The sequence below is a fragment of the Equus asinus genome, chromosome 8 (assembly GCF_041296235.1).
Source record: "Equus asinus isolate D_3611 breed Donkey chromosome 8, EquAss-T2T_v2, whole genome shotgun sequence".
In the NCBI taxonomy this organism is placed as follows: Eukaryota; Metazoa; Chordata; class Mammalia; order Perissodactyla; family Equidae; genus Equus; species Equus asinus.
Window position 1 is genome coordinate 58,376,291 of NC_091797.1, and position 22,665 is coordinate 58,398,955.

Here is a 22,665-nt window from a genome sequence, read left to right on the forward strand (position 1 = left end):
TATAAATTTCAGTTCTAGGAATCCAATAGGGATCCACTCCTGTTGCCAGTAACTGAGGAGAGAACAAAATGAAACTGAGGAAAGGGCTTAGAAATGGATGAGACAGACAACAGAAGACACAGTGGGTGTAGAGGTCTAACCACAGATGTTGACTAAGTTGAAATAAACTTATGGAGCACAAATCAAGGCTTTAGAACTGCACTTCTCTGCTGATTAGAAAGGAGGACGACACTATCCTATCTCAGAGAAGTTGAAGAGATTGGCACGAAGTATCAAGGGCAGGGCTAAAACTATAACCCTGGGTATTTGGAGATCTAAGTGGGTTAAATGTTTGTTTTGTTTTAAGCCTTCATAGCGGAAGTGAGTCAGCTGGTCCTTAATGGATGAGCAGCACTTCTCCATGAAGAAGGGGGAAAACATTCTAGGACCCATGGGTAGCGTGAGCATTCATTCATTGATTCTGTTGATTCATTCATTTCTTTATTCATTCACTCAGTGATATATATTACCTAATATGTGCCAAGTACTTACTGTTCTAGGCCGTGATATATATATATAGCATTGAACCAGACAGACGAGGTACCTGCTATCCAGAAGCTTACATTCTTGTGGCGAGAAAAAAAAGAAAATTGGCAGGTAGTGATAAGTGCTATTGTGAAAACAGGGAGAGGAACTAGAGTATGACTGCTTGGGGGTGGGGGCCTCCTTGACTGCCTAACATTTGAGCTGATACCAGAAAGATGAGAAGGAGGCAGTCATGTGAAGAGCTGAGAAAAGATGTTTCAGGCAGAGGTGGGAAAGCCACTGGCTTATTTGAGAAATAGAACAAAAGGCTGCATATTTGGAGTTTAATGGGCTCCGAGGAGAGTGGTGTGTGGTGAGGTGGGGAAAGCCAGCAGCGTTCCGATGATACAGCACCTTGAGGGCAAGGAAGGCACTGGGTTTTATTCTGGGTCCAATGGAGGCCTTGGGGAGGACTTCAGGGGGTGAGTAACATGTGACTTACGTGTTAAAAAGACTGTATCAAGAAGAGATTACATGAAGGCAAGACTAGGCTGGTTGGGAAGCTACTGCAGTCCTCCAGGGAAAAGATAATGTTGATTTAGAGGGAGATGGGCTCTTGATATATTTTGGAAATGGACTTGCTGATGGATGTTGGTGGAAAAGAAGGGAAAAGTGAGTTTGGGGCTTGACTCCTGGGTGGATGGTGGTGCCGTGTTCTGAGATGGGGAAGACTTGGGAAGAGGATTGGGTGGAGACGAGGCAGTTGGTCCTGTTTGGGGGCTGTTACATTTGAGATGCTTATGAAAGATTCCAGTGTGGAGAAGCCAAGCAGGCAGTCGGAGGGAAGAACCAGGAAAGCTGAGGAGGGACCTGGGCCAAGATAACAGATTTGAGAGTCCCCAGCTGACTCTCAGATAGTATTCAAATCCATGGATTGAATAGGATCACCTACGGAGAGATTGTGAGGGAAGAGTAGCAGGGGTAGAGGAGGAGGAGCTAAGGGGAGAGGAAGCAGCCAGACAGATGAGGAGGAAACCAGGAGAGGTGCTTTCCAGAGACTGAGAAGGGAGAGTTTGCCTGAAAGAGTTGTTTGCTGCTGAGCAGTTGGATAAGAGAGGACAGAAATGTCTGATTAAATTCAACAGTGCAGCAGTCTCTGATGACCCTGATGAGCGGTTTTAGCCTGGAACGGTGAGGGAGGCCTAGGTTGGAGTGCGTTGGAAGGTGATGAGAAGTGAGAAATTGGCGACCGAAAATGTAGACAACTCTTTGGAGGCATTTTGCTGTGAAGGGAGCTTAGGAATCGAGCCATACTGGAATGGGGTTCAGGGGGCACCTCAACAGTGGGGAGACTCTGGGACTTTGGAGCAGGTTTGCGTGTGGATGGGAATGACTGCTTACAGAGGGCGGGATTGATCATGCAGGAGAGGAGGGCAATTGATGAGGGATTGAAGTCCTTCGCAAGGTGAGGAGAGTTGGAATTAAGTCCGTAAGAGATGGGGTGCACTTTTGAAAGGAGCAAAGATACTAGAGTTATAATCTCTATCTAGATACCTAGATAGTAGGTTTGTAAATGTTAGTGTTGAAACCATGAGGGAGTTCTGATCTGACTGCAAAGGCAGGTATGTAAGAAAGTTTCCAAAACACAGATTCATGGGGGACACTCTTCCCTGTTTAAGACAAAAAAGAAAGAGAAACCAATACATTTCATTGATTGAAATGTAGCAAACCAGTATTTTCTCTTACTTACAGAAGTGAGCCCTCTGGTGGTGGAAAAGGCCACTGGAAATTTTTGTCAGGATAAATGGATCCAAAGCACCCCATTTTCATAGTTCTGATCCCTAATATGGTTTTCAGGAACATATTTCTGGGTATTTGAGACACATATGATCATTTCCTTTTTAACCAGAAAGATCTAACGAATTCTGCAAATCACTTTGGATTAGTGCATGGCTGTAATGGAGACTTAAGAAATAGATTCAAAATTAGAAAGAATGGTTTGAAATCTAAACTTGAGCCTTCATGTTACTCTATTGGCACTTGTTGTCTTGAAGATGACCACTTTAGAGCTGGGTGAGATTTGAAACTAGAACTGAGCTCAGTTCAGTCACTTGGACAAACATTTATTGAGCACCTATCATGAGCCAGTGAATGCAGAGGACAGAAAACCAAATAAGAAGTGATCCTTGACATTTGTGATCCAAAGTTATTCTTATGATGGAAGACCTTTAGGAATAAAGTAAGGATAATATCTTTGGGGGCCCTCTTTTATACCATAAAACCAAGCATAAAAGGTCTTATTAAGCATCGACCTTTAGGATCGTGGGAGCTCTAGAAATGTACCATATAATTTCAGGGCAGCATGACATTATACTACAAGGATTGGCAGATCTGTGACACTGGCCTTCAGGGAGACAGACACAAGAGTCACAGTTGTTGACCTGCTACTGCCCAGCTGTATACTGGAGCAAGACTTTGAGATTCTGTTTTCTGTTACTTACAATGGAACTGCAGTCATCTGTCAGCTAACTCTGTAAGCCTTAGGTACTTAATTATTGCAAGGTAGTTGCAAACAGAGTATGCAATGAGCGCTAACGACCTCTCAGTGGTGCCCTCTGGTCTCCCTCCCTGCTCCCAGAACCACGGGAGCATGAACTGATGCACCAGGCTGGCAGGAAGAGCGGCTCTTTCCACAGCACCTTTGAAACCTGGTCTGTGGATCCTTCTCGAGTCCAATTTATCACTACCGTCCTGCCTTCCATCTGTATATTCAATGCTTGTGTCATTTCTATACATGCCTGTCCTACTGCATTTTAAATTTCTTAACATGACTCACAAATTCCTATGTGATCTGACCCCTAGCCCCCTCTCCAGCCTCATTGTGTACCATGCCTTGTTCTTGCTCCATCCATGCTGAATGTCTTGGAGTTCCTTCCCGTCTCAGGAATGCTTCCGGCACTGTTGCATCTCCCAGGAATGCACCTCCCCACCCCCTATTGAGTCCTAATCATGAGTCACATTGTAGCTTAACATTGCATTTTTTAAAGAAAGACTGGCTTAGTTGCTTCTGTCATTTACTCCCTTGGCACCAAATTCTTCTAAAGAAATTGCACACGGCTAACTACTTACCTAATTATTTATAATCACTAAAGTCTCCCTTATCATTAGAGTGGACTATAAAGCCAAAAGGGTAGAAACTGGTCTGTTTTGTTCACCGCTTTTTCTCCAGTGCCACACACACTGCCTGGCATGTGGGCAGGTGCTCAACAAATCTTTGCTTACTGACGTTTTAATCTCCTTTGAGGCAAGGAATGAAAGTATATTAATTTCTGTTTCTATCTAACACAGTGTTTGGTATATGGAAAGTGTCCAATAAAAGCTTGTAAACTAATATGTAAATGATTTAAAATTCTAGATTGTGTCTATTTCCAAGAAAATTAGAATCTTTAAAAAGACAAAGAATTAAAGCAATTACCTTCAACAGTGTATGTAATTACTTAAAAAAAACACTAGGGGGCCGGCCCCGTAGCCTAGTGGTTAAGTTCTGTGCACTCTGCTTCAGCAGCCCAGGTTCGGTTCCCAGGCTCAGACCTCCACCACCCATTGGTGGCCATGCTATGGCAGCAGCTCACATACAAAATAGAAGAAGATTGGCACAGATGTTGGCTCAGGGTGAATCTTCTTCAGCAAAAAAAAACACGCACACACACACTAGGGATGTCACAAGGCTAACTGGATTAACAAAATAATTTAAGTATTCAGGGTCCCTTCTTTGTTGAACTATATTTATGAAAACAGTTCATTTAAAGAGATTTTTAATTTTTTCCCTACCTTGCACTTCCTCTTTGCATAAAATGTTTTTGTAAAGATGTTTTTAATGAGTAATTGCTACCTAGTGCATCTTCTTTATTGTCAGGTCATTGCTTACTATAGTTCTATTTGTAGGTGTTTTATTAGAAACTAAAATCCATAAGGAGCTATATCCTCTAAGAAGGGGAAACTATTTACCTGATAGTGTTTCCTTCAAGAACTGAGGACAGGTGACCTTGAGGTTTGGTACAGAAAAACGAGGCTCGTTTCTGGCTTCAAAACAAGGGATATTATTGGGGCTGGCCCCGTGGCCGAGTGGTTAAGTTCGTGCGCTCCGCTGCAGGCGGCCCAGTGTTTCGTCAGTTCGAATCCTGGGCGCGGACATGGCACTGCTCATCAGACCACGCTGAGGCAGCGTCCCACATGCCACAACTAGAAGAACCCACAACGAAGAATACACAACTATGTACCGGGGGGCTTTGGGGAGAAAAAGGAAAAAATAAAATCTTTAAAAAAAAAAAAAAAAGTGCTTTTAAAAAAAAACAAAAAAAACAAGGGATATTATTATATGTCTCATAAATATGGAACCTTGCTAAGGAGTCCACTTTGTGAAAAGCAAAAGCTAGTAGTGCCTGGAAACAGCTGCTAACTTCCTATGGAAACAGTGGTCCTCAGTGGGGATCTTTCCTCTTCTAGCACAGAAAACACTACGTGTGTGACCCAGAGGCCTCGACCGTGTGATGTCTCTAGTGTCTCATAAGTTGAATCCCATTTAATTATCAGTAAAAAGAAAGCAACTTCAGGAAGTTTTCAAATTTCTTAAAAAATTTCTCGGTCACATGTCCATTTCCCCGGCTACACAAGTGTTCCTCAAGGTATGGCACAGAGACATACTCAGCATAGGTGAATGACGTGGAAATACCTTTCTGAAGAAAATTTTTGTGCCTCCTCAATTTCTACAAGACATTTGGCAACAAATGTCTAATGTTTATTATTACTTGCATTATAGAAAGTATCTTATGTTTATAAAATATACTGTGAGGTTTCCAGGTTATTGTGCTTAGGGCTTAGGATCATACTAGGTTTATCAAAAAGCAAGTATTTGCTACACTGTAACCTAAATTTATTTCCATTCTCCTCTCCCAAGTTATTTCTGGTCTTGGTTTGAAGGCATAATATATGTTTCCTTCAAGTTCATGATCACACTCTCACGTCTGAAATGACTGTTTTGTTCTTCAAAGGTGTCAATCCCAAGCATGTGTCCCTGGTAGCCAGTGGAAAGGATATAAGTCCATATACGTGGAGTAATCAGTTATTTCCTAAGTCACTGGGACCCATTGGGGCAGAACTTGCCTTCAAAAGGAGTAATGCAGGTAAAGCAAGAATACATTTAAAGTATGCATTTACACTGTCTTCCTTCTGCAGATTTCTACTTTTAAATATATCGCAGCTGCCTTCTTCCGGCCGAGATACCTTTAGGGGTCACAAAGATTTTCCAAATGGTCCTTGAGCAGAGAGAGTTTTAAGGGAGTCATTTGCCAGATCTCAACTTCCATATGGATTCTTTCCTAAAATGGATCTGCCTGAGCAAGGTGTCTCTATTCTCCTGCTTTACCAGAGAAAAGACGACTTCTCACTGTTTACTATGGTGTGTTTCCTATCCCCAAAGTGTACAAGGATCTGGGGTGCCAGGCAAAGGGATCGTTTGATATGTTGTGTCAGTGTTGAGGGAGTAACTCAGATGACTGGGAAACAAATCCTTTTTAAGTTAAGTGGTTTCCACTTCTTAACTTTCAGAAAATTGAAGGAGAACCTAATTGAGTTATTAGCTAACAGATAATTAAAAATTATTTTTTATGAGATCACTATATGATTTTTGGTCTATAACTTTGAATACAGTTCCAAGACTATAGTGGCAGAGCTGTAGCAAAATATCTTTCATTACCAACTGTGTCTTTACGTTAACGAGGTTTCCCAATGTTTCCATCTCCAAAAATGAAAAAACAAAAAAGAATTGATGCTGAATCCTGTCTGATTTTAGCAGTAAGTAATATTCATTTGTGGATACATGAACTACTTGAAAACAATCCCATCTTTCTCATTAAGAGATGCATTTCCAAAACACCTGGCTTTTCATGTTTAGTAACCAAAATGATCATAGTCATCTTTTTTGATTAATTATGTACAATGAGTCATTGTAATTATAACTAAATTAATCCAGAAAAAATTATTTTAATATACTTATGGTTACAAGAAATTTTTTTCCAGGTTTCAATTTATACACATTTTTGAGTGATCAATTTAAAGACTTTTAAGCCTAGAATTTTATTTGGATAAAATTTGGGAGCTGAGATATGAATGAAAATAAAATTTTAGAGAGAAAAAAGATCAATTTGAAATTTCCAACTGTTAAAAAGGAACTTCTTCATGTATATCTTAAGTCAATATTGGTGGGAATAAAATCACTATGGTATTTAGATTCCATTGGTTATATTTAAAGGAGAGACATAACAGCTTTATTTTTAAATGTCTGTATTTACAATATGCCAGAAATTACATCTTTTGGATCTGTAAAACATATGAAAAATATTAGATATCAGCTTAAAGCATGTAAAGTGGTAAAGAGTTCTCTTTTTTTAAGAGATGTAGGTGGTATTGCATCAAAAAAGTTTGAGGATCCTTCTGTAGCAATTGACTAGTCTCTTGCCGTTTTCTGATGTGATATCAACACACTTTGGGCATTTTACAAGTTTTCCAGACACTTTGAAGACTCAACTTATCCATATAATAGTGCTGGGTTGTCAAACACTGCAGCACTGTAATTTACTTATTTATTCTGTTATTTTAAAATAATATTCACTGAACCAACCAGTTCAAGGCAGTTTAAATGACAGCACTCCAGCCGCATCCCAGGGGAATATATGATCAGCACCAAATGAAAGCTGTGACCACACATGAGAACACTGTCTCATTTTAAGGGTTCTATCTGGGTCTTTTCATTAATCAGCTCATCCATTTTCCTCTGCTTTTCCTAAAACATTCTCCATATTATTCATTCTTTCTTTCCATCTGCCTTCTCTTTAGAAGAAAGCATAATTAAACCAATTGAAAAACTATCATGCAGTGAAAGTTTTCCAGAAAAATTAGAGGACCCACAAGGTAATTTCTGGGCATTATCAATGAGTACAACTTGTTCTTTGAATCTCTTGTCCGATTTTCTTCTCAACATTTACCCCAAATCTTGTCATAAAAAGCTACCATGAAGGCCAAGGTCACCTGATTTTAGGAGTCAGAACAGGACTAAGAGAAAGAAAAGTGTTCCACATCATCGAGAACCTCTTTCTTCAGTAGTTGGGATTCTAAGACTAATTTCCTCTCAAAAAGCTCTACGCTCGTCTTCTTAAATTAATTATGACAATTCATAGAAACCAAGCAAATCTACTGAAGATAATTAAAAGAATATGTTCTAATTTTGTCATCAGTATTCCTGGAAACCTTTTTAAAAAGTCTTGAAACTCATTTCTTAAGCATTAACAATCATTTAAAAGAAGTTGACCAGGTTCATAGAGATGGTGGATTTCCTAGAGGTTCGCTGTCGCTGGTTTAAACAGTGCCAACTATTGGCTCCAACCTAACAATTTGCAGCTCACAAGGTACTTCAAATGATAAGCCAAAATAATTTAAGAAGACAATTTTCTGTTCATTTTTCCTTAGCAACTTCTTCTTCCAATAGGAAGAAGCATCCTGTAACTGTTCAGCACATGGCTTTTAGAGTCTGACATAGCCCCACTCTCTCACTTACTAGCCTTGTGATTTTGGACAGATCACTTAGGCTCCCTACATGAGTTTCTCTATCTATAAAATGGAGGAAATAATATTTACCTAGATATTATTATATAACCACACCTAGGATTTTTGCCACACAGTAAGCATGTAATAAGTGTTTGCTCTGATGATAAGGATGAGAGCAAGAGAGATGTTCTGAAGCCGCTACTGAATGTGATCACTGCCCTGAACTTCTTCCAAAGTCTTTTGAAGTAAAGGGCTGATTCATGATTTAGAATGAGTACTCGAGGTGGAAGGAAAGGCCAAATTAGGCAAAATTCAGTAGTGTTAAAAGTTGTATAAACTGATAACATGTGTTTACTCTGTCAAATCTTTCAGGGTCTGATAAATAGTATTTCCATTGGACATTTGTTGGTTCAGGAGCAAACACTTAGAGCCTACTGTGCACAGTACTGTGACAGACATCAGGGACCCAGGAGCTCAGAGTCCAGACTTGTGACAAGTAACACCATGTGAAAAATGCTTCAGTTGTAGCTGCCAAATGAACAGTTCTTTGAAACCACCAGGTTGACCAGAGCCCTGTTACACCTTCTCACTGACAGACTTGTCTCCGTTCTGGCATCCTTGAAAGAGAAGTTGTATTCATTTTTCCTTATTTCCAGTTTGCTTCTCAATTCACTGTAGGTTGTCCTCTGCTTGCCTCAGGCCACTGAAACAGCTCCTGCTAGGTCCTGGCGTTGTCCTGGTGGCCAAGTCCAGTGGGCATTGCTCATCCCACCAGACCTGTCTGCCTCATTTGTTGTTCCTTCTTTCTTCGCATGCTGTATTCTCTTGCATTTTCAGACCCTGCTCTTCATACCATCTACCTCTCTATTCTCTCTCCTCCATAGAGTCCTTTCCTTTCCTTTCCCCTCATGCTGGTGTTCCCTGGGGTTCTAGTCTGGGTCTTTGTACATCCCCGCGATCCCTGTGAGCTGGCTCCTCCACGCCCATAGCTCCGTACCCGCCACATCCTGATAATTCTCAATCTCCAGGCCTGCTCGACCTCCACAACTCGAACATCCCATGGGCACCATGTCTTTCCCCCCAAACCAAATTCTCCTCCTCTATTGCTGTTCTTAGTCACCTAAGCTACAAACTCAGGGGGTTATATTCCTCTTTCCCTACCCCGCCCCCGCACATCCACTCAGTTCCTTTTTTCTCCATCCCCTCTGTGAATGCTTTAGTTCAGACCCTCATAATCTCCCATTTCAGCCATAGCAGTGACCTCCTGATGGGTCTCCTGCCCTTGGATTTCCCCCCTTCAACCCACCCCTGTACTGCCCCAGATTGATCATTCACTAATAGTGATGAGGAGGATGACAGCTGACTTTGCTGCACACCAGACTCCAGGCTCAGTTCTTTGCATATATCTCATTCAATCCCTAAAACAACCCTGTGAGGTACACTTACTATAGAGATTTCACAAAATGAAGCAGAGCACAGAGAGCCCACGGGGATGGGGTTTCCTGGCAAGAAATACACTCTCACATTAAGAACTGGAGTCATAGAAAACCTGGTGTGTTCCGGGTGAACTTGGCCTCGGGTTCAGATTCTAGCTTGGTCACTGACTGTGAGAACTTGGGCAAGTTCTAAGAGCCACGAGGTGTGGATAATCATATGCATGCAAGAGGGTTGTTATATGGACTGAATAGGTATATCTGCAGAACTGGAGTGCCCTGCCTGAAATATAGTAGATGCTGAAAAAATAGACTTCAGAATTAGTAGGGGTCATATTCAAAGTTACTCTCTGGTGCTTTAAAGTATTCACCTTCTGACTATGAAACTTTGTGATACGTCACCAGGGAATCTTGGAAGTTATGCTACTTACAATCAGTCAGGATGTATTCCTTCCTTTCTCAAAAAAGAAGTGGGGTCAGCCGGCCAGAGGATACACTTAGCACCTCTTGGTGCAACAGCTTCAGGTAAGAACAACTTTAGACACAGTTTCTGAGAATTCTGATCAGAAAGGAGCTTTCTTACGTTTATAGTCACTTTTCCCAAGCGAAGACTTTTAAATTAGTCTCAGCTTATTAACAACAATTCTAATTGTTTTTGGCAAAATGTCCTGTCCTTCTTAGAAAGATGAGGTTTGAGAGTCTAATAATTCTAAGAAGAGCTCCCTCTAATTAAGAGGTTACTCTTGCCACACACACGCATTGGGCCGTTTAAACCTCACAACGACCTGGTGAGGTCGATCTCTCTTCTACAGCTGAGGGAACTGACATTAAGTAATTTCCCGAAGGTCACACGGCTAGTACAGTGGAGCTGGGATAGAAACGCGGTCTAATGCCACAGTGAGCTGTGCCACACAATGAGCTGTGAGGAGATGCATTTTTCAGAGCTTCCCGCCCAGTTCCTGGCACAGAGTGAAACCTTAATCAACGCTGAGACACCGTTATCTATCAGTTCACAGGCGGTTCCTCTCTGCTTCCATTTTAGAGGATAGAACTAACTATGGCAGAAATTTCACTGGCTTTTGCTTTGCAATAGTTTCAGGTGGGGAAAGGGTTTATTCCTCCACCCTCCAATGTTATGACTAATTAGGTTGCCTGTTCTGCAGTGACATGGCATAAGACAGCCAGACTGACGGTCTTGAAATGGAGGGTGATGATTCTGTACTCGAGCTGACCAGTTGTGAATATGAATGTTCTCTAAATTATTTTAATCTGATATCCTTATCAAAACACATAAAATAAACATTAAGGCAGATAATCAGAAGTTTGATAAGATACCCAGTTCTAGTTTAATTTAAAAGTTGACTCCGAAAGTATTCTCACAGGCTATCCTACCAGGATCTTATATTAAAACTCCTGATTAGAGTTGCCAGGCTTTGAAGTTCACACTGTTCGAGCTAAAATTGTAAAAAGCACTGGCCTCCAGTCATTTTTTATTTCTTACCACAGTAAAACTGCTTAAACAGTACTCAATTTAAGTACTCAGTACTCAAACTGAGTTACCTATCTGTGAAAAGAATTCCTTTATCTCTCTGCTGAAACAAAATATGTTAATAAACATTTTATATACAGCAATCATTTTTATGAAGCCTCAAATATTTTAAGCCAGCCTTACAATGACTGATTAGCCATGGCTTAGTAGCAATTTTTAACATAAAAGCAGAAAATCATGTTTCAAATTATTTTATCTGAGTACCTGCTCTTAGAAAGTGAAAGTGGGTATTTTTAAACATATTTTTGTAAGTTATTGAAGGCCTTTATATAGTAATTATTCTGTCAGATTATGCATATTCCTGTTTTCATTTTCTTAAGTAAATGCTTTTTCATAACTTTTCGTCTCTCCATTTACTCTGCTTATCAGATTTTCCTACAGGTGGAGCTAGGAGAAAAGGTAAAAAAAAAAGAAGTACACATTAATCATTCTCAAGTGGCCACTGCCAATCCTTAGGAATACACTGTTCTGTAAGAGATGTGTCCTCCAGTCCTCCCAGTTGTGTGACAGTTTCCCACAAGAAAATACAACCAGGTCATTACCGTATTTACTCAACTCTTTCCCCTTCTCTCATAGTCTCCCTCTCTGCTCTTCTTCCTCATCCTCAAGTTTTGAGAAGAAAAATCAGATTAACTTTCCTCCCCATGTAATCCCTCATCCCCAGACTTCCCAGTGCCTCCTCATCCCCTGCTTGGACAGTAACAAGGACTCTGCGGAGTGACTTCTTCCCACACAGCTGCTCTTGAGAAATCCAGGGCCCTGGTCTAGGAGCTCTGCATACATTCACTCACATAATCCTTCCAATGGCTCTATGACAGAAGGTACTATTATGATCTCCATTTTACAGACGTTTTGTGTCTTGCTAAAAATTATGTAGTGGTGGCAGTGATTAAATTCTTAAGTACAGGCAAACACCTTTCCTTTAGCAAACACTTTCTACAAAAAGTTAAATGCCCTCGACAGGACACATGCAGTTTTTAAAATAAATGCACAGCAAGCATTACAGGGCTGATGGCTCTGCTCTCGCGAGTGGTGAGGCGGGGTCATGGTCCGGCTAAGGAACAAAAGCATTTCTTGCCCTGCCATGAGATCTCAGCTCCTTTGTCAGCTACTAAGTTCTTCGTGAAGGGTGCCTGAGTCCTAAAACTGTGTTATTTCTCAGAAAGGAATCCTAAAAGTCAACACTACTGCCTTCTTGGGAAAATGATTCCCTCTTCAAAGAAGGCTTGACAAATATTGGCCTGGACACAGTTTCCTTCAAATGCTTTTAGGACTTGACTTAGGCTGTGTCATGACCTGGAAAAAAAGCTTCTCTGTTTGTTCCTCGCCAAACTCCTCACTTCTCACCCAAAAGCCTCACCTGTTGTTAGTTTTAAGACTGTGTTTCCTCTGCCCTTCTCTGAATCACCAGGGCCTACTGCCTCTTCCGCCCTGCTCCCTCCACTCCCATCCCCTCACATGCTCTCTCCTCTGTCCATGATGCCATTTTGACCTGTGGACCTCATGTGTGAGCTGGCTAATTTAACACACTGAGGCCTGTCTGTATTCCAATAGGTTATAACTAAAGGCCATTCCTGGAGAACGGTGGTTAACTGTTTAACTCATTTTTCCTTAACTGTTCCTTAACAGTTAGGGGTTAACTGGCCCTTCGAGACACTTTATCCCTGCCTTTGTTAGGTAGCTTTTTATTGGCTTTACCTTTGAGAATTTTATGACCTGTCAAACCACCAAGGGGGAGAGCTCTAGGCCTCTCTGCCGCAGCCAAACTACGTAGCAGTGGGGGTGACTGTCACCAGGCGGTTCCTCCCTTCATGCTTTGTTTCCCTTTACGCTGAAGTTAGCAGCACATCTGGACCCACATGCTCCCAGTAATTTCCCCCTACACTCCCAGTTTTACAGTGAAAGTGTAAGAAAAAAACAAGAAAACTCATGCAAGTAAATATGGTCTAGCTAGTGTTAAGTGTGCAAAATGGTCAGACTCATTTCAAAATTGACACATAGTTTAATCCAAGAATGACAGCTACCACTCAGTGTGAAAAGATATTTAAACACCAAATGGAAAGATCAAACATCCCTCCTCAGAGAGAATACCTGCAATACTTAGCTGTCAATCTGAAGTGAGGAGGGGGTGAAGGAAGGATTGAAGAAGATAACGTTCTCTCTAAAATGATTTACCGCTTTGTCATTTGAGATGTTTAAGCAATTTTAGCTTATAATTTGTTCAGACAAGACCAAATGTTTAACAAATTAAAATTTTCACAAATATTTAACCAGCCAAATGTATGAATAAAAACAACCCTTGTGATGAAAGGTTTGGGATCCTGGGAATGGCTCACCTTTTAAAGAGATTCTGTTATCACCCATCATTTTCCCAATAAAAAGTGGAGCTTCTTGACTCTAAAAACCACATTTCCACGTTTAAAATGAATCTATAATGGGACCCCATCTGTGTAGCTCCAAGAAGCCAGAGCTTTAGAGGATTCACAGTTCTGAATAAATTGTCTATAGCGATACTCTGAATACTGTTTAGATGTAACCACAGTGTGATTTCAGTCACTAACACTGTGGGTTTTGCCCATGGAACTTGAACTGAGAATATTCATAGTCATCCTAGTTGCTGTTGCCTATCCAAATGTGATAGGCATTTCAGTGAACCCAAAGAAGAAACAGCAGCAGTGTCAGAACTATAAACCAGCAATGCTGGCTCTTAAGCTACTAATTAGAAAATTCTAATTAGTGTCAACATGATACACTAGAATTTTTGGTTTTAAGATTAAAAAAAAAACCCTTAGAGACCACTGAGTTAATCTTTTAAAGACAAATTCAAAAGTTCCCCATAAAATGAGAGGATGGATCGCTTTATTTTGAATTTGTTAATCAACTTATTAAAATTCTAATTTCTGATTTTGATTTCTTTCAGAATACACATGGAACACAAAAGCTGGTCGGGGGCAGTTTTCAGGACCTACTTACAATCCTACAGCCAAGAATCTAAATATTGTGAACCGCGCACAGCCCATTCACTCAGTGCATGGGAGGACAGACTGGGTAGCCAAGTACGGAGGCCACCGGTAGGAGTCCGGTGTGAAGCCCCACAGCATTGCTCCACAGAGCCCCTGCAAGTCCCCTGACCCTGGGAAATGTCTACAGATGTCTATTTCTACTGAGTTCTGGAAGAAATATGTGATAGTGGGTACTCTGAAGAGCAAAAATCATCTCCTATTTTATTTCTCTCCTAGAAATGAAATGCATTCTCTTAGCATCGTTGCCCACAGTGCTGATATATGGGTAGGACTTTATAAAGTATTGAATAAACTATTTGCCAAAGTATCAAGTATTTGATCTACAAATTAATAAATACTTAGTATGATAAGCTTTTGAAGAAATGCCCCCAGAAAGTAAGTGTTTAGAGTGCTTTAGTTTTCATTTGTTGTATATTTGCCTAAACTATTTAATATTTCATTGATTGGCCTCAGGGTTGTTTTGGTTTTTTATTGCAATTAGGTAGACCTCTGTGGGCTGTCAGTTACGGTTCTTATTTGGCTAAGGCTCTACTCTACCACTTTGGCAATGGCAGAAGGATGGTAATTTATCATTTTTCTACTTTGTAATTATGAAAACAATGGTAATTCCAATCTTGAGCAGGATATCTTTCTTGGAAATAAATTTGTCTGTAACGTAGAGATTTCAAAATTATGCCATCTGATTTTAGTGGAGAAAGAGTCTGTTGTTTGATTTTGACCAATACAACTGCTAAGAATTCATGGTGACTATCAAACCCAATGGCTTGATGACTCTCAGGGTTCTCTCATCTTCACACCATTAAGGAAGTTCTTGAAACTGTGATGTGTGTTCACCAGGCTTTCAAGATACGCTGTTCCTTATTCCTACCAGACATAAAGATGAGGTATGCCAGCTGGTTCCCCAAAGCAAACTGTTGCTGCTGCAGGCCACTGACTCAGCTCTGACCTTCACATTTACTCAGAAGAGTAAATGTACTTAGTTGCTATAGCAATGACTTCACTTACTACTTTTTTTTTCTTATTTTTATTTCTAAATTGGTATTTAAAATAGACATTTTGAACTTAGGACTATTCTATTTAAACCTGCCATTTTATAGACCAGACATTAGTACTGTATATTCTTATTAAAGAATAATAATGTTATCAACTGCAGATATTTTTATGTGTTTTATGACTTTGTAACAAATGCTAATGTAATTGGTATCATCTTGTGGACATTATCCAAAGGCACATTATAAAATAATAATAATATGGTATTTTTGTACAGAAATTCAGCTCACCGTGTTGAAAAATGTTAAAATGTAAAGAGTAATTTATGTTGGTAATGGTGATATGTATTTGTACAGTTTTAATTAATGTCTCAAAGCTAAAAAATTCTTTTGTGTTGCCAGCAAACTTTTCAACTCTGAATAGACATTAAAATTTATCTGGTTAACTAGTGTGTTTTCTTTACATTTTAAACTTTATACTTATAATCTGAGGTCTGTTTGTTGTTTTCATTAGTCATTTTTTGTGGTCTTAAGTTTACGGGAAAATTGATTGGAAAGTACAGAGTTTCCATACACTTCCTCATCTCCTCCACCTGAATTTCCCTATTATTAACATCTTGCATTAGTGCGGGACATTTGTTCTAACTGATGAGCCAATATTGATACATTATTATTAGCTAAAGTCCATAGTTTACATTAGGGTTCACTCTCTGTTGTACATTATAGGTTTTGACAAAATGTCTAATGACATGTATCCACCATTACAGTATCATACAGAACAGTTTCACTGCCCTAAAAGTCCCCTGTGCTCTACCCCTTTAACCCTCCCCCCCACACCAAATCCTCTGGCAACCACTGATCTTTTCATTGTCTCCATAGTTTCTACTTTTCCAGAATGTCATAGAGTTGGAATCATGCAGTATGTAGCCTTTTCAGATTGGCTTCTTTCACTTAGCATTTAACGTTCCTCCGTGTCTTTTCTTGGCTTGATATCTCATTTCTGTTTATCACTGAATAATATTCCACTGTCTACATGTACCACAGTTTATTTATCCATTCACTCATTGAAGAACATCTTCATTGTTTCCAAGTTTGGGCAATTCTGAATAAAGCTGCTATAAACATTCATGTGCATGTTTTTGTGTGGACATCAGTTTTCACCTCATTTGGGTAAATTCCAAGGAGCATAATCACTGGATCATATGGTAGGAGTGTTTCATTTTGTAAGAAAGCACCAAACTGTCTTCTAAAAGACAGTTGCATTCCCACCAGCAATGAATTAGAGTTCCCGTTGCTCCACATCCAGGCCAGCATTCGGTGTTGTCAGTGTTTTGGATTTTGGCCATTCTAGTGTGTGTAGTGGTATCTTGTTTTAATTTACAGTTCCCTAATGACATATGATGTGGAGCATCTTTTCATATGCTTATTTTCCATTTGTATGTATCTTTTGGTGAACTGTTCAGATCTTTTGCCCATTTTTAAATTAGATTGTTCATTTTCTTATTGTTGTTTTAAGTTCTTTGTATATTCTGGATAACAGATTTTTCTCAGATATGTCTTTTGCAAGTATTTCCTCCCAGTCTGTGACTTGTCTTTTCATTCTCTTAACACTGTCTTTCACAGAGCAAAAGTTTTTAATTTTAATGAAGTCCAACTTATCAATTTTTCTCTAACAGATCATATTCTTGGTATTGTATCTAAAAAGTCATCACCAAACCCAAGGTCACTTATGATTTTCTCCTGTTATCTTCTAGTTGTTTTATAGTTTTGCATTTTACATTTAGATCTATGATCCATTTTGAGCTAATTTTTGTGAAAGTTGTACGGTTTGTATCTAGATTCATTTCTCTTTATTTTTTCATGTTTATGTTGTTCCAGCATCATCTGTTGAAAAGACTCTCCTTTCACCATTGAATTTCCTTTGCTACTCTGTCAAAGATCAGTTGACTATATTTGTGTGGGTCTATTTCTGGACTCTCTATTCTGTTCCATTGATCTGTGTGTCTGTTTTTTCACCAACACCACAATGTCTTGATTACTATAGCTTTATAAACGTTTTGAAGTCAGGTAATGCCAGTCGTCCAACTTTGTTTCTCTCTTTTAATACTGTTTGCTATTTTGGGTCTTTTAGCTCTCCATATAAACTCCAGAATAAATTTGCAAATATTCACAAAGTAACTTACTGGGATTTTGATTGGGATTATGTTGAATCTAGATCAAGTTTGGAAGAACTGATTCTTGACAATACTGACTCTTCCTATCCAGGAACATGGACTCTCTCCATTTAATTACATCATCTTTAACTTATTTTATCATTGTTTTGTAGTTTTCTCCATATAGATCTCAGGCATTTTTTGTTAGATTTATACCTATTTCTCCTTTCTTAGTGCTAAAGTAAATGGTATTTTTAATTTCAAATTTCAATTGTTCATTGCTCATATATAAGAAAGCAAATGACTTACTTTGTATCCTAATACCTGTTATGACTTATTAAATACAGGAGTTTGTTGATTCTTTGAAATATTCTACATAAACAATCATGTCACCTGCATACAAAAACAGTTTTATTTCTTCCTTCCTAATCAGTATACCTTTTTTCCTTTTCTTGAATTATTGCACTAGCTAGGACTTTCAGTACAATGTTGAATAGAAGTGGTGAGAATGAACATCCTTGTTTCGTTCCTGATCTTAGCAGGAAAACATCTAGTTTCTCCCCATTATTTATCATGTTAGCTGTAGGTTATCTGTAGATGTTCTTTATCAAGCTAAGGAAGTTCCTTTCTATTCCTAATTTGCTGAAAGTTTTTATTATGAATGTTAGATTTTGTCAAATGCTTTTTCTGTATCTATTGTTATAATCATTGATCATATGATTTTTGTTCTTTAGCCTATTGATGTAATGGGTTACATTGATTTTCAAATGCTGAACTAGCTTTGTATACCTGGAATAAATTCCACTTGGTTGAGGTATAATTCTTTTCATGTATTGTTAGATTTGATTTGATAATATCTTGTGGAGGATTTTTACATCTATGTTCACGTGTGTGTGTGTGTGTGTGTGAATATGGGGGGGTAGGGAGAGTGCGTAATGTTAACAATTGGTGAAACTAAGTATTACTGAACCTTTTCTGTAGATTTGAAAATTTTTAAAATAAAATGTTAAAACAACATAAATATATGAAGCAAAGACATAAATACAAGAAGAAACTGCTATGACCACAGAATGCAAGGTTTTTCTCAGAAAACAGATCTAGGGGCGAAAAATAAGTAACTGAGTATACGAATACCACAGTAAACAAAGTTTATCTAATGTATATACCATATAGAACTTTGACCAGTAAGGAAAAATACACATTCTTCTCAAATACATGTAACATGCACAAAAATTGACCTTATATTAGGCCAGAAAGAAAACCTCAAATTTTCAAATGTAGAAATATGTAAGCAACTTCTTTGCAGTATAATAAAAGTAGAATATAACAATAAAAAAGTATGCCTGCAAAACCTATCCACTTAAAAAATTTAAAATATTGTTCTAAACACTTAAGTCAAAAAGGAAAAATAAAAAAAAAGAAATATACACTTTTAGAAATGGAGAATGATAGACTGCTGTATTAAAACCTGTAAAACTCAGAAAAAACAGATCTCAGAGAAAAAATTATACCCAAAGTATTTATGAAAAAAACAAGCACTGAAAATATGCTGAATTTGAGCATTTAGCTTAAGAAACTAAAAAAAAGACTAACAACTTAAAAAGTAAAAAGGAATTAAAGATAAAAGAATATCAATACAGTGAAATAAAATATGAAAATAATGAAATAAAAGATTTCACCCCACTAGCAACAAGCATTACCTAGTACCCACATCTTGGCTTCTAATACCACCGTCCAATAAAAGGAACCAGGGCTCCTTGGAGAAATGGCTGATTCCAGTATTGGGACATGAAATATACAAGATGAGCGTGGAGCATCTTACAGTGCCAGAAAGTAAGGAAGTTCTAAAAAAAAAACCCAAAAAACTAGGAAGCAAAAAAGCCTACATGAGCTATGCCAAAGGGTCACAGGAACCAACTGAAAGAACTCCCACTGGCCAAAACGGCAACAATTTGAGCATGAAAATTAATACAGAAATACTGGATTATAACCCAAAGTAGAAAATACACGAGTCCACAGTGATATGAATAAATGAATGAATGAGGAAGAAGAGAGAAACCTCTCATGCAGCAGAACTCCAAATTAATTTATGTAGACACTCTGCCCTCAAGGAGGTAGAGGACAACTCCCCATTCCTGCAGTGTGAAATGTGCATAGTGACTTCCTTCCAGAGAGCACAGTATGGGAAGGGGGAAAAAGGAGTAACTTCACAGTGGAGAAGCCTGACGAACACTACCTCATCTAGATGATCAAGGTCAACATCAACAGTGATATCAGGTTCATATATGTAACTAGAATGATGTGATGAAAATGGCACTTCACCTCTGTAGTTTTCCTCCCCAAAACCTGTAACCCTAGTCTAATCATGAGAAAAAACCTAGACAAATTCCAATAGAAGTACATTATACAAAATACCAGATCAGTACTCCTCAAAACTGTCAGTCATCAATAGCAAGGAAAGTCTAAGAAACAGTCACAGCCAAGAGGAGCCTAAGGAGACATAAGTAAATGTAATGTGGTGTCCTAGATGAGATCCTGGAGCACCAAAGGCTATTAGTTAAAAACTAAGGAAATCTGAATAAAGTATGGACTTTAGCTAATGATAATGTATCAATATTGGTTCACTAGTTGTAACAAATGTTTCATGCTAATGTAGGACATTACTAATAAGGGATGCTGGGTGTGGGGTATGTGGAACTCTATACTCTCTTCTCAAAACAGTTCTAAAAAATAAAGTCTATTTTTAAAAAGTAGATTTGATCAATCTATGTATTCCCCAAATACTAAGTGCCTACTATGTACTAAGTATAGTTTACATGGTAGTAACAAAAGACTAATTTTTCCCTGACCTCATAGTACATACATTCTGGAGGCAGACTTTAAATGTAAACACACAAAAAATTGTATATTTGCAAATTATGATGGGTGCTATTAAGAACAGGATGTTACAGGGACTGGCCCAGTGGCGTAGTGGTTAAGTTCATGTGCTCCACTTTGGTGGCCCAAGGTTCATGGGTTCGAATCCTGGCATGGACCAAGGCACCGTTCATCAAACCATGCTGTGTGGCGTCCCACGTGCAAAATAGAGGAAGAAAGGCACAGATGTTAGCTCACGGCCAGTCTTCCTCAGCAAAAAGAGGATTGGCAACAGATGTTACCTCAGGGCCAATCTTCCTCACAAAAAAAACCCAAAAAACCAGGATGTTACAGAGACTAATGGAGATGTAAATACAATGAGAGATGACTGAAGGGTCTTAAGTGCAGGAGTCTCTACTTGAAATATGTCTCTGCCTGTTAGGTAGAGAATGAACTGTTGGGCCAAAGCATGAAACAAGGAGTCCTATTAGAAGCTTAAAAGATGGTAAGGCTTGGACTTGGGTAATATTAGCAATGGTATGGAAGAGAACTGATAGGAAGCTATTGGTTTTTGGTATTGATCTGGTTTCTTGCTGGTTTATAGAACTTTCTCATTAGTGTTAATAGGTTTTCAGTTGCTTGTCTTGGATTTTCTAGAGTTATCTATACAAAATGTTTAATTTCTTGTTCACTATTAATTTACACTTGATTTATTTCTCTTTTTTATTGCTTTGTTTAGCGTCTCTAGAACAATGTTGAATCTTGTCAGTGATAGCAAATATCCTATTATTTCTACCTTTAATATAAAGCCATGGGTCTAGATAAAGGTAGCTGACAAAAACCTAAGGCAAGTAATATGCTTGAGTGAGCAGACAGAAGCATTTACATTAATGTCAGAAATTAATTTTGATCAGACTGATACCTAAGCAGAAAATGTATATGAAAAGTTCCCATTCATAACATAAATATAGAATATCCTGCAATAATCTTAATAGAAATACAAAGAACTAAATAAAGCTTTAAAATATCGTTTTAAGACATTTTAAAAAACTGAATTAAACAAAGGGACATACAATGTTCCTGGATTGAAGAGTAGGTATTTTAAAACTTTCAATTCCTCCCAAATTTATCTACAATTCATGCAATCATAATCAAAATCCCAAATAAATTTTAAAATTGAAAAGCTAATTCTAGATTTATCTGGAAAAGTAAATGTCAAGAAAAATTTGAACAATGACAGACTTGCCCTACCAAATATCATAATATAGGACAAATCTATGGTAATTAATACAATTTGGCACTGAGATAGAAGTAGATCTAAGGAAGGGACTAGAAAACCCAAAATCAGTCCCAAATATGGAAATTCAGTACATGGTAAAGATGGCATTTCAAAGCAATGAGGACAGGATTATGTGACAAAGGATTATCATGACAATCACCAAACGACTAGCTTAGAACCAAAAATGAGTCTGATTTTTTTTTTTTTTTAAGGAAGATTAGCCCTGAGCTAACTACCGCCAATCCTCCTCTTTTTGCTGAGGAAGCCCGGCCCTGAGCTAACATCCATGCCCATCTTCCTCTACTTTATATGTGGGACGCCTACCACAGCATGGCTTTTGCCAAGCGGTGCCATGTCCGCACCAGGGATCCGAACCAGCGAACCCTGGGCTGCCAAGAAGCAGAACATGCGAACTTAACTGCTGTGCCACCAGGCCAGCCCCGGGTCTGTTTTAATATAGGATTAGTAATGCTTTTTTGTTTAGAACAATCTTTTTCTGTGCCTCTGCCCTTATAATTCATGATTCAAACTTCTGGGGAACAAGTCATAACTGATGCTCACTTCTACTTGGCCCTCACATAGTAGCAGGGTTTGGGAAACAAGCATAAAGCTGAAGGTTAGCTCTGTAAACGTATATAATACACAGACAGCTCTTCAACGTGCAAGAGAACATCCAGGCCACCTGTGGGTGTCTGAACCTTTGTAAACTCTCTAACTACAACTAATGTTTCTTTTTCCCACATTCCCATAAAAATAAATTTTTTAAATATCAAAAAGATAATGAAATGTTCTGCCTACTTGATTTTGTCCATTTTCCTTTAGACTGTACAAGACTTCTGTTTAGAAGATCATGATAATCCAATTCTCCAGGGCATGAAATGATACTATGTACAAATGAGCTGTTTGTAAATATATTTGTCTTTATTATTTAAATCATGAATTTGGGATAACTGCTATGATAAAAGGTAATCATTGACTACGCCAGGAATTATGGAACAATTTTTTTTTTTTCTGCTTTATCTCCCCAAATTCCCCCAGTACACAGTTGTATACCCTAGTTGCAGGTCCTTCTAGTTGTGACATGGAACAATTTTTTAGCTGAAGTATTTGCAAGTATGTGATATCAAGTACCAACCCTCTTACTTTCTATAAGTAGTTACTATTAGTAGCAGTATGTGAGGAAAAAAGACCTGAGGTCCTAGTAAACCAAAAGCTTAATGAGTCATTGCTGTGATGGGGCTGTTCAAAAATCTTTATTTTGACCCTGGCTGCAGAAT

The 22,665-nt window shown here is 38.6% G+C and overlaps 1 protein-coding gene across 3 annotated transcripts in view; it reads left to right on the forward strand.

The window, feature by feature from the left end:
* Positions 1-18,071, forward strand: part of MAK (male germ cell associated kinase) — a 60,802-nt gene extending 42,731 nt beyond the window's left edge. Inside the window, exons 11-14 of one of the 3 annotated variants that reach the window (XM_014844570.3) lie at positions 5,556-5,687; positions 7,399-7,473; positions 9,945-10,064; positions 14,009-14,295. In XM_014844570.3, the coding sequence (XP_014700056.2) occupies positions 5,556-5,687; positions 7,399-7,473; positions 9,945-10,064; positions 14,009-14,163 (482 nt within the window). In that variant the 3' untranslated portion in view covers positions 14,164-14,295. Of the gene's footprint in view, positions 1-5,555; positions 5,688-7,398; positions 7,474-9,944; positions 10,065-14,008 lie in introns of all 3 variants that reach the window. The other 2 variants (XM_044773244.2, XM_044773245.2) reach the window with 2 other exon arrangements.
* The last annotated feature ends 4,594 nt before the right edge of the window (positions 18,072-22,665 follow it).